The sequence below is a fragment of the Nerophis ophidion genome, linkage group LG07, assembly GCF_033978795.1.
Source record: "Nerophis ophidion isolate RoL-2023_Sa linkage group LG07, RoL_Noph_v1.0, whole genome shotgun sequence".
Classification (NCBI taxonomy): domain Eukaryota; kingdom Metazoa; phylum Chordata; class Actinopteri; order Syngnathiformes; family Syngnathidae; genus Nerophis; species Nerophis ophidion.
Window position 1 is genome coordinate 38965183 of NC_084617.1, and position 13359 is coordinate 38978541.

The following is a 13359-nucleotide window of genomic DNA, read 5'->3' on the forward strand; positions in this document are numbered from 1 at the left end:
TATTTTGCATTGTATTTAGTTCTTCTGAAAAGTGCGTGCAAACTGAAACACACTTGGTGCTCGCGCTGCAAAGACAGAAGATGGACAAAGAAACCTACGTCCTATGTGTGAGTGTAAACACTCATATTTGGACTTTGAGAAATAACTAAAAATTATGCCGATCGTTTATTCAGCTTTTGTAGTTTTATCGCTGCTGGATGACTTAAAGTATCAGTCAAGTGGAAAAACATGTTTACTTTATATGCTTAATTGTGTTTCATTGTATTCATTAAACCATATCCAATTGTATTTACAATCTGCAAAGTATGGGAAAATACCAGCGAAACATCACAAAATGCCATAAATTCAGTCTGCCATTTTGAATATTCCGCTCTGAATATCTTCGACAATTCCCGTAGATACTACGTCAATGGAGTAACACTTCTGCACTCTGATCATATTATTAGATCAGTTGTACTGGAAGTATGCAAAAATGTAAAAGAGATGTGCTGTTTATCATTCACAATCCTTATGTAAGACAAGAACACATACAGTTGTGATCAAAATTATTTAACCCCCACACAATTTTGATGTTTTAGCAAGTTGGACATTTATTCCGTATTTTGTTAATAGTCATGTCAAATAAAGATGTGTCAAATAGACAAATCCAACTTAAATTGTAACACTGTATTTTACAAAATACCAAAAAAGGACATTTTTCTTAATATCTCATTGACAAAATTATTCAACCCCCTAGTTACATGCATCTTTAGTACTTACTAGAACACCCTTTGGCAGCAATTACATCCTTCAAATGTGATACATAACTGGACACAAGCTTCTTGCAACGATCTACAGGTATTTTAGCCTATTCCTCTTGGGCAAAGGGCTCCAGTTCATTCATATTCTTGGGCTTGCGTGCTGCAACTGCCTTCTTCAAGTCCCACCACAGGTTTTCTATAGGATTTAGGTCTGGCGACTGTGAAGGCCACTCCAGAGTCTTCCAGCCCTTCTTCAGCAACCACTCTGATGTTGATTTGGAGGTATGCTTGGGATCGTTGTCCTGTTGGAAGGTCCAACGTCTCCCAAGCCTCAGCTTCGTCACTGACTTCATGACATTTGCAGCTAATATATCCTGGTAGGAAATAGAATTCATAATGCCTTGAATGCGCTGGAGATTCCCGGTACCTGAGGCAGAGAAACAGCCCCAGAGCATGATTGCCCCCCCCCCCCCCCCATGCTTAACAGTAGGCCAGGTCTTCTTCTCTTTGTAAGCTTAATTTTTTTCTCCTCCAGACATAACGTTGATTCATAGGCCCAAAGAGTTCCAGTTTTGTCTCATCACTCCATAGAACAGTTTCCCAAAACCTTTGGGGTTTATCCAGATGGTTTTTGGCATACTGGAGTCTATTTTTCTTGTGCCTGGTAATCAGAAGTGGGGTGCGCCTGGGAGTTCTGGCATGGAGGCCTTCATCTCGTAGTGCGCGCCTTATTGTCTGGGACGAAATCTGCGTTCCCCCCTCTGCAATGTCCTGTTGTAGTTCCTCAGCTGTTACCTGGGGGTTTTTCACCACTGTATGCTACAAATACCGTACAGCAGTTGCACACAGCATCCTCTTTCTACCACGCCAAGGTAGTGTTTCCACTGTGCCTTTAGCTTTAAACTTGCGAATTATGCTCCCAACTGTGTCTCTTAGAATGTGTAATGTGTTTGCTATTTTCTCATATCCATATCCTTTTTTTATGAAGAGAAATGACCTCCTCTCTTGACTTCTTTGACCACTCCCTGGACTTCACCATGTTGCAAATACACCATTGACCATCTACAAGAAGCTGAGCGTCACAGTCGTTTTCAATCAGTTTAATTGTTGCTCGTTATGGTTCTAATCACATCTACAGGTGTTTTCAACACCTGATTGAAAAGACCTTATTCAAATTCTGTTCTTAAGAGTTATGATCTTCAAGAGGTTGAATCATTTTGTCAATGAGATATTAAGAGAAATGACACTGTTTGGTATGTTACAAAATATAATGTTGTAATTCAAGTTGCATTTGTCTATTTAATGCATTTTTATTTGATATGACTATAAAAAAAATACGGAATAAATGTCCAACTTGCTAAAACACCAAAATTGTGTGGGTGTTGAATCATTTTGATCACAACTGTATGCTTGGTTTATTTATGCATTCGAAATCGTAAATAAATAGTTAACAATTAAGTCAACAAACCAAAGGCCTTCTTTTGCGCCCATTATACCATTTAAAAAACATCCAGAAAGCACCAACAATACTCCATTTATATGTCATGACCTGAGAAGTAACCAAATATGAGTGATATTGTTATTATTTGTGCTAAATCTGACTGAATATTTAAGCGGTGAATTGATAGCAGTGAGCTACTGTAATGCTAGCTTACGCTGCTATTGTTGACACTGACAAACGGCTGGCTTTTGCTTCGTCTCACTTGCTCATAGTAAATTTGAGATTATAATTCATGCATCTCTCATCTGGTAGTAGATGGCAACGAACTGACAGGCTGGTCCATTTTCACATCCCCCGAGATTGTAAAAAAAGACGCAAGTTGGGGCAACTTTTTTTTTTTTTTTTAACTCTTCATGAGGATCGCAAGTGAAATTTTATTTAAACGGAATTATGCGACAGACCCACCAGTCGAGATCCCAGCAAGAGTGGAGATTGTACAGTTAGTGTTTGTTTTTTTATGATTAGTTTTCATGTTTAGCACATAGCAATGTTATTGTGTTACAATCAAGCTGCTTCCATTTAGCACTTGGTTGATTTTCCCAAAACTTATTGCTCATCCTCTTTGTGTCCGGGCTCAAAATGATACGTTTTTGGATCAAATTTTTTCCCAAAAAATTGTTGTTGACTGTCACAAAGTCTGCTTAATTAGCATTGTTGTTGATGACATTTTTTTAATGATGTTTTTCATATATAAGATAATATTACTAATATATTTCCAATGGGAAAATAACTACTTGCAATGAGCATTTTCTTGCATAATCTTCTTCACATTCACAAAAAGTGCCGCAACCAGCTCCTAAGGGCGCATTAAAATAAAAGAAAGTGGGTTTCATTGTAGATGCACCGCACAAGTCAGGACAGCTGGTTTCTGAAATGCCCATAAAAAGTGGTACATGTCTTTTGCTTTTTTTAAAAACACATCATAACGGGTATGATAACATGAATGTGCAGTAAACTGATCGAGTGGCTCTGTGGTGAAAGACCCGTTAGTACATGCAAATTTAAAATAAGAAGGTCTGCACCAGTTATGAATAGCACACACAGTCTTTGTAAATCACATGCAACACGCCCACTGACAGTACACCCAATTTTATTGTTTGCACAATCTGTTTACACACTGTGTTAACGAAGTACTCCAGGGTCAACCAAAGGTGACATCATAGAGAAGCGACGGGGCTGGGAGAAGGTGAGTCAGTCCAACACGGGCATGTTTTGTGATAAAGACACAGTCGGAATGATGCAGTGTATTAATAACACGACAACATTGAGTCACCAAAGCATAAGTTCTTGGTTATGGCGGGTTGATATGCGGGGGCAACGGATTAGTTTGTCGAAATCAAAATTAGCGATGTGAAGTTCACAAACGAATCGAAACTTTTGAACTGCTCTTTTAAGTGAACGAGAACTGATTTACATTTACGAACTGTTTCCGAGTCAAAGAAACGTAGAATTCCCTTTTCAGGTTTATTCTTATGATGTTAAGTATTTTAAGTGTACGCACACCAGGTATGGTAGTACAATTTTGTACTGTATAAATATTTTAAAAATCCTTCCCATTTATACAGTACTAGTAGTGCAAATTTTAATATATCAATCTGCATTATCTTACAACTGCTACTGGTGATTGGATCCTGATTTAAGAAAAAAAAAAAACTAGTAATGTGCCGTTTTTTTTAACGTCTCTTTGAAAGGAACAGCTCCCCAAAAACTAGCTTCCTTCAAAGAGCCATAAATCCCAACTCTAAACAGAATACAACAAAACGTGGGGTGTACAAAAACTGAGGTACCACTGCATGTGACTGAAACTAGAATTTAAGTATAAATATAATAACAAAATATTTTGGTTAGGAAAATGACGGTTGCGTGCGAGAAAGACGAACACCCACTCCAATGATGGCGTTGAGTTCAGCCATGGTGACCTGCTTGGCCCTCTCCACTGCTTGCACCACCTGCTGCTGATGCTGAGACACAAAATCGGGAATTAATGCTCCGCATAAGGTTGACAGAGAAGGTTGAAAATGTTTTGGTCTCCATCTACAAAGCTCCTAATTACTCTCAGCATTAATGCACAGGGTTGCAACTTACTGTAAATGAGCTCTTCTATCAGTGGATCGATGGACTGTAACTACTAAGAGTTCATAAAGCGTGGCACAGTGAGACTAAATTCCAAGCAGGCACAAGACATTGATACAACGTTGACTGTACGTACATATCCTTTAAAACTGACTTTGAAACAACGTTGCAAAATATTTGTATTTGTAAACTGCGTCAATGTTGATGTCTGACGCTGGATCCACGTTGTTGGTTGGGAAATGACAAAATTCCAATGGTCAAATTACAACCTGACACTGAATAAACCTGGTCAAAAAGCATGTTGTTACAACTTTATATTTGCGTTGTAGAATATTGGTTGGGAAATGACCAAATGTCAATGATCAAATCAACGTCACAACCTGACATTGAATAAATGGTCAAAAAGCATTTTGTTTCAAAGTTGTATTTGTGTTGTAGAATATTGGTTGGGAAATGACCAAATGTCAATGATCAAATAAACATCACAACCTCATATTGAAAAAATATTGTCAAAAAGCAGTTGTATTTGTGTTGTAGAATATTGTTTGGGAAATTACCAAAATCCATCTATCCATCCATCCTCTTCCGCTTATCCGGGTCACCCGGGCAGCAGCCTAAGCAGGGAAGCTCAGACTTCCCTCTCGCCAGCCACTTCGTCTATCTCTTCCCAGGGGATCCCGAGGCGTTCCCAGGCCAGCCGGGAGACATAGTCTTCCCAACGTGTCCTGGGTCTTCCCCGTGGCCTCCTACCGGTTGGACGTGCCCTAAACACCTCCCTAGGGAGGCGTTCGGGTGGCATCCTGACCAGATGCCTGAGCAACCTCATCTGGCTCCTCTCGATGTGGAGGAGACGCGGCTTTACTTTGAGCTCCTCCCGGATGGCAGAGCTTCTCACCCTATGTCTAAGGGAGAGCCCTGCCACCCGACGGAGGAAACTCATTTCGGCTGCTTGTACGCGTGATCTTATCCTTTCGGTCATGACCCAAAGCTCATGACCATTGGTGAGGATGGGAACGTAGATCGACCGGTAAATTGAGAGCTTTGCGTTCCGGCTCAGCTCCTTCTTCACCACAACGGATCGGTACAACGTCCGCATTACCGATCCGCCTGTCGATCTCACGATCCACTCCTCCCCCACTCGTGAACAAGACTCCTAGGTACTTGAACTCCTCCACTTGGGGCAGGGTCCCCTCCCCAACCCGGAGATGGCACTCCACCCTTTTCTGGCCGAGAACCATGGACTCAGACTGGGAGGTGCTGATTCTCACTCAGGTCGCTTCACATTCGGCTGCGAACCGATCGAGTGAGAGCTGAAGATTCGGTCAGATGAAGCCATCGGGACAACATCATCTGCAAAAAGCAGAGACCTAATCCCGCGGCCACCAAACCGGAACCCCTCAACGCCTTGACTGCGCCTAGAAACTCTGTCCATAAAAGTTATGAACAGAATCGGTGACAAAGGACAGCCTTGGCGGAGTCCAACCCTCACTGGAAACGTGTCCGACTTACTGCCGGCAATGCGGACCAAGCTCTGACACTGATCGTACAGGGAGCGGACCGCCACAATAAGACAGTCCGATACCCCATACTCTCTGAGCACTCCTCACAGGGCTTCCCGAGGGACACGGTCGAATGCCTTCTCCAAGTCCACAAAGCACATGTAGACTGGTTGGGCAAACTCCCATGCACCCTCAAGAACTCTGCTGAGACTATAGAGCTGGTCCACAGTTCCACGACCAGGACGAAAACCATACCGTTCATCCTGAATCCGAGGTTCGACTATCAGGTGTAGCCTCCCATCCAGTACACCTGAATAAACCTTACCGGGAAGGCTGAGGAGTGTGATCCCACGATAGTTGGAACACACTCTCCAGTCCCCCTTCTTAAAGAGAGGGACCACCACCCCTGTCTGCCAATCCAGAGGTACCGTCCTCGATGTCCATGCGATGCTTCAGCCCCACAGCATCCAGAGCCTTAAGGAACTCCGGGCGGGTCCTCATCTACCCCCGGGGTCTTAATTGCCGCTGAGGAGCTTTTTAACTACCTCAGCCACCTCAGCCACAGAAATAGGAGAGCCCACCACAGATTCCCCAGGCACAGCTTCCTCATAGGAAGACGTGTTGGTGGGATTGAGGAGGTCTTCGACGTATTCCTTCACCGATCCACAACATCCGCATCGAAGTCAGCAGAACACCATCCACACCATACACGGTGTTGACAGTGCACTGCCTCCCCTTCCTGAGGCGGTGTATGGTGGTCCAGAATCGCTTCGAAGCCGTCCGGAAGTCGTTTTCCATGGTTTCCCCGAAATCCTCCCATGTCCGAGTTTTTGCCTCCGTGACCGCTAAAGCTGCACAATGCTTGGCCCGTCGGCACCATTCCACTGCCTCCGGAGTCCTATGAGTCAAAAGAACCCGATAGGACTCCTTCTTCAGCTTGACGGCATCCCTCACTGCTGGTGTCCACCAACGGGTTCTGGTATTACCGCCACGACAGGCACCAAAAACCTTGCGGCCAGAGATCTAATCAGCCGCCTCGACAATAGAGGTGCGGAACACGGTCCACTCAGACTCAATGTCCCGCACCTCCCTCGTGACATGTTCAAAGTTCTTCCAGAGGTGGGAATTGAAACTCTCTCTGACAGGAGACTCTGCAAGACGTTCCCAGCAGACCCTTACAATGCGCTTGGACCTGCCAGGTCTGTCCGGCATCCTCCCCCACCATCGCAGCCAACTCACCACCAGGTGGTGATCAGTAGAAAGCTCCGCCCCTCTCTTCACCCGAGTGTCCAAAACATGAGGCCGCAAATCCGATGACACAACTCCAAAATTGATCATGGAACTGCGGCCTAGGGTGTCCTGGTGCCAAGTGCACATATGGACACCCTTATGTTTGAATATGGTGTTTGTTATGGACAATCCGTGACGAGGACAAAAGTCCAATAACAAAACACCACTCGGGTTTAGATCCAGGCAGCCATTTTTCCAATCACGCCTCTCCAGGTTTCACTGTAGTTGCCAACATGAGCGTGGAAGTCCCCCAATAGGACAAGGGAATCTCCCGGGGGAGCACTTTACAGTACTCCCTCGAGTGTACCCAAAAAGGGTGGGTACTCTGAACTGCTGTTTGGTGCGTAAGCACAAACAACCTGACATTGAATAAATGGTCAAAAAGCATTTTGTTTCAAAGTTGTATTTGTGTTGTAGAATATTGGTTAGGTAATAACCAAATTTAAAATGGTCAAATCAACGTCACAACCTGACATTGAATAAACGTGGTCAAAAAGCATGTTGTTTTAATGTTGTATTAGTGTTGTAGAACATTGTTTGGGAAATGACTAAATTTCAATGATCAAATCAACGTCACAACCTCACATTGAATAAATGTTGTCAAAAAGCAAGCTTTTACAACGTTGTATTTGTGTTGTAGAATATTGTTTGGTAAATGACCAAAATTCAACGGTCAAATCCACATCACAACCTGACATTGAATAAACGTCTCCAAAAAGCGTGTTGTTTCAACGTTGTATTTATGTTGTAGAATATTGGTTGGGAAATTACTAAATTTTAATGGTCAAATCAACGTCACAACCTGTCATGGAACAAACTTTGTCAAAATGCATGTTGTTTCATCGCAGTATTTATGTTGTAAAATATTGTTTGGGAAATGACCAAAGTTCAACGGTCAAATCAACATATCAGCATGACATTCAATAAACATCGTCAAAATGCATGTTTCAACGTTGTATTTGTGTTGTAGAATATTGGTTAGGAAATTACTAAATTTTAATGGTCAAATTAAAATTTAGTAATTTCAAGTCAAAGAAATGAAAAAAAGATCTGAGAAAAGCAACAACAGAACACAAACAAGATGTGAAAAGTCTGCAGCAAAATATAGAAAGTCTGCAAACTCAGAACAACACCAGGAAAAATGAAGCCGCTGAGATGTTCCAACAAATGAAGACCCTTCAAGAAGATATGCGCCAACAAATGAAGACCCTTCAAGAAGACAACTACATGCTTTGGAATATCATAGATAAAATGGAGCAGGATAAACGAATGAATGATATCATCGTGACAGGGCACCGAATTAAACCAAGATACTATGCGAAAGCTGTGAATAAGGAAGGCGAACCAGATGAAATGGATCTTGTCTCAGCAGAACAGCAAGTGGTCAACTTTTTGCAATCAAAGGAAATTGAAATCGACATTAATACCATCGAAACATGCATCCCACTGAACAGAAGAAACAACAACGCCACTGCAGTCGTGCTCGTGAAACTTGTAAACAGAAAATCTAAAATGGCATTACTAAGACAGGGAAAGAAGCTGAAGGAAACAAATGTGTACATGAATGAGCATCTCACAAAACGTAATGCTGGAATCGCCAAGAAAGCATGCGACTTGAGAAAGCAGGGAAAAATCCAGGGAACTTGGAGCGGCAGCTGTAAAATCCACATGAAGCTGAATGGAGGTCCAGAAGCAGGAGTACTTGTTGTCAATGACATCAAGGACCTGGACAATTTTTAAAGTTTACACAGCTTCCACAACAACGATGATAATGGACTCTGACAGAAAAGAAGCACCTAAACTCAACACCAACACTACTATGATCCAAGAGACGATTAAAAAAGACGTAGATTAAGGATTGCATCCACCTACACTTATAGAGATTATTGAACCAACATCAAAGATTGTTGGACAAGAAAATATGGAACTAAAAAACTTCTGCAACAAATATCATAAAAACCAGGATTTGGAAAATGATATAGATCCAGTTACAATTTTTTTCTCTCACATCAGTAATAATTGTTTTTATTATACAGATGAGCAATACAATAGCAACATTAAATGTGATAACAAATTGTCAATTATTCATTTTAATAGCAGAAGCTTGGGTGCAAACTATAACAACATAAATAACTTTTTGGAACACATCAACGACCCCTTCAAAGTGATCGCAGTCACAGAAACATGGATTGATGATAAAAAAAGGAATAGATTTTGATCTGTAAGGATATGAACTAAACTATATCAACAGAACCAACAAAAATGGAGGAGTAGCTGTGTACGTGATGAAGAACCTGAACTACAAAATGGTAAAAAACATGTAATTTGCTTTAGATAATATCTTAGAATGTATTACCATTGAAATATGTCTGAAAAAAGGCAAAAACATATTTATCAGTTGTATATACAGATCACCTAAGTCAAGTATAGAAACATTTGAAGAATGGATTAGGGCAACTTACATGGATAATGGTAAAATAATAATTTTCTTATGCGGTGACTTTAATATTGACTTATTGAACCCTAACAAGCAAAATTCTATCGATGAATGTATAGCATCTGTTTATATCCTAAAATCACAAAGCCAAGCAGAATCACAGGACACTGTGCCACGCTTATTGATAATATTTTTACCAATGATTTTGATAATAACACTACAAGTGGTCAACTTATAACCGACGTCAGCGATCATCTGCCAGTTTTTACAATATATGATGGAAACTGCAAAAATAACAAGGAAGACAAAAGGACATTTCGAAGACTGTGCACAGAGAAGAGGATGATTGCTTTCAAAGTGGAGTTACAAAAACAAGATTGGTACAATGTTTACAATGAAGAAGAGATTGATGAAGCATATGAACATTTCTTAAACAGGTTCATAATACTTTATGACAAACATTGTCCATGGAAACAATTCAGCAGTAAGCAGAGAAAGAATAATCAACCATGGATGACAAAAGGATTAAAAAATGCTTGTAAGAAGAAGAATACACTATAAGGAAATTTATAGCACAAAGTACTACAGAGGCAGAAATTAAGTACAAAACGTATAAAAACAAGTTAACAAACATACTACGATCATGTAGAAAAGAATATTACAATGAATTATTGGACAGGAACAAAAACAATATGAGAGCAACATGGGGCGTTCTCAATATCATTATTAAAAATGGCAATAACAGGGATTACCCCCAATACTTCTTAGATGGAAATAAACATAATGACAACATAAAGGAAGTAGTTGAAAGCTTTAATAATTAGTTTGTAAATATTGGACAAAAATTGTAAGAAAGGATTCCAGACCCAGTTTCAATTGAGGACTATAATGATACCATAGAGCGAAATCTCAACTCCATGTTCCTCAGTAATGTGTCACAGGAGGAAATAGTTACTATCGTGAAGAAATGTAAATCTAAGACTTCAACCGATTGTAACGGAATTGATATGGAAACGAAAAAAAGGTTATTGAAGATATCTCAGGACCATTAATGTATATTAGTAACCCATCCATCCACCCATCATCTTCCGCTTATCTGAGGTCGGGTCGCGGGGGCAGCAGCCTAAGCAGGGAAGCCCAGACTTCCCTATCTCCAGCCACTTCGTCTAGCTCTTCCCGGGGGATCCCGAGGCGTTCCCAGGCCAGCCGGGAGACATAGTCTTCCCAACGTGTCCTGGGTCTTCCCCGTGGCCTCCTACTAGCTGGACGTGCCCTAAACACATCCCTAGGGAGGCGTTCGGGTGGCATCCTGACCAGATGCCCGAACCACTTCATCTGGCTCCTCTCGATGTGGAGGAGCAGTGGCTTTACGTTGAGCTCCTCCCGGATGGCAGAGCTTCTCACCCTATCTCTAAGGGAGAGCCCCGCCACCCGGCGGAGGAAACTCATTTCGGCCGCTTGTACCCGTGATCTTATCCTTTCGGTCATGACCCAAAGCTCATGACCATAGGTGAGGATGGGAACGTAGATCGACCGGTAAATTGAGAGCTTTGCCTTCCGGCTCAGCTCCTTCTTCACCACAACGGATCGATACAACGTCCGCATTACTGAAGACGCCGCACCGATCCGTCTGTCGATCTCACGATCCACTCTTCCCCCACTCGTGAACAAGACTCCTAGGTACTTGAACTCCTCCACTTGGGGCAGGGCCTCCTCCCCAACCTGGAGATGGCACTCCACCCTTTTCCGGGCGAGAACCATGGACTCGGATTTGGAGGTGCTGATTCTCATTCCGGTCGCTTCACACTCGGCTGCGAACCGATCCAGTGAGAGCTGAAGATCCCGGCCAGATGAAGCCATCAGGACTACATCATCTGCAAAAAGCAGAGACCTAATCCCGTGGCCACCAAACCGGAACCCCTCAACGCCTTGGCTGCGCCTAGAAATTCTGTCCATAAAAGTTATGAACAGAATCGGTGACAAAGGACAGCCTTGGCGGAGTCCAACCCTCACTGGAAACGTGTCCGACTTACTGCCAGCAATGCGGACCAAGCTCTGACACTGATCATACAGGGAGCGGACTGCCACAATAAGACATTCCGATACCCCATACTCTCTGAGCACTCCCCACAGGACTTCCCGAGGGACACGGTCGAATGCCTTCTCCAAGTCCACAAAGCACATGTAGACTGGTTGGGCAAACTCCCATGCACCCTCAAGAACCCTGCCGAGAGTATAGAGCTGGTCCACAGTTCCACGACCAGGACGAAAACCACACTGTTCCTCCTGAATCCGAGGTTCGACTATCCGGCGAAGCCTCCTCTCCAGTACACCTGAATAAACCTTACCGGGAAGGCTGAGGAGTGTGATCCCACGATAGTTGGAACACACCCTCCGGTCCCCCTTCTTAAAGAGAAGGACCATCACCCCGGTCTGCCAATCCAGAGGTACCGCCCCCGATGTCCACGCGATGCTGCAGAGTCTTGTCAACCAAGACAGCCCCACAGCATCCAGAGCCTTAAGGAACTCCGGGCGGCGCTCATCCACCCCCGGGGCCTTGCCGCCGAGGAGCTTTTTAACTACCTCAGCGACCTCAGCCCCAGAAATAGGAGAGTCCACTACAGATTCCCCAGGCACCGCTTCCTCAAAGAAAGACGTGTTGGTGGGATTGAGGAGGTCTTCGAAGTATTCCCTCCACCGATCCACAACATCCGCAGTCGAAGTCAGCAGAACACCATCCGCACCATACACGGTGTTGATAGTGCACTGCTTCCCCTTCCTGAGGCGCCGTATGGTGGTCCAGAATCGGTTCGAAGCCGTCCGGAAGTCGTTTTCCATGGCTTCCCCGAACTCTTCCCATGTCCGAGTTTTTGCCTCCGTGACCGCTAAAGCTGCACACCGCTTGGCCCGTTGGTACCCGTCCACTGCCTCCGGAGTCCTATGAGCCAAAATAACCCGATAGGACTCCTTCTTCAGCTTGACGGCATCCCTCACTGCTGGTGTCCACCAACGGGTTCTGGGATTACCGCCACGACAGGCACCAACAACCTTGAGGCCACAGCTCCAATCAGCCGCCTCGACAATAGAGGTTCGGAACATGGTCCACTCGGACTCAATGTCCAGCACCTCCCTCGTGACATGTTCAAAGTTCTCCCGGAGGTGTGAATTGAAACTCTCTCTGACAGGAGACTCTGCCAGACGTTCCCAGCAGACCCTCACAATGCGCTTGGGCCTGCCAGGTATGTCCGGCATCCTCCCCCACCATCGCAGCCAACTCACCACCAGGTGGTGATCGGTAGAAAGCTCTGCCCCTCTCTTCACCCGAGTGTCCAAAACATAAGGCCGCAAATCCAATGACACAACTACAAAGTCGATCATGGAACTGCGGCCTAGGGTGTCCTGGTGCCAAGTGCACATATGGACACCCTTATGTTTGAACATGGTGTTTGTTATGGACAATCCGTGACGAGCACAAAAGTCCAATAACAAAACACCACTCGGGTTTAGATCCGGGCGACCATTCTTCCCAATCACGCCTCTCCAGGTTTCACTGTCGTTGCCAACATGAGCGTTGAAGTCTCCCAGTAGGACAAGGGAATCACCCGGAGGAGCACTTTCCAGTACTCCCTCGAGTGTACCCAAAAAGGGTGGGTATTCTGAACTGCTGTTTGGTGCGTAAGCACAAACAACAGTCAGGACCCGTCCCCCCACCCGAAGGCGAAGGGAAGCTACCTTCTCGTCCACTGGGTTGAATTCAAACGTGCAGGCTTTGAGCCGGGGGGCAACGAGAATTGCCACCCCAGCCCGTCGCCTCTCACT

The 13359-nt window shown here is 44.0% G+C and overlaps 1 protein-coding gene across 1 annotated transcript in view; it reads right to left on the reverse strand.

The window, feature by feature from the left end:
* The window catches only part of LOC133556323 (transducin-like enhancer protein 4), a 256100-nt gene that overhangs the window by 43473 nt on the left and 199268 nt on the right, over window positions 1-13359 (reverse strand). Inside the window, exon 11 of the mRNA XM_061906135.1 lies at window positions 4128-4202. Coding sequence (XP_061762119.1) covers window positions 4128-4202 — 75 coding nt within the window. The remainder of the gene's footprint in view (window positions 1-4127; window positions 4203-13359) is intronic.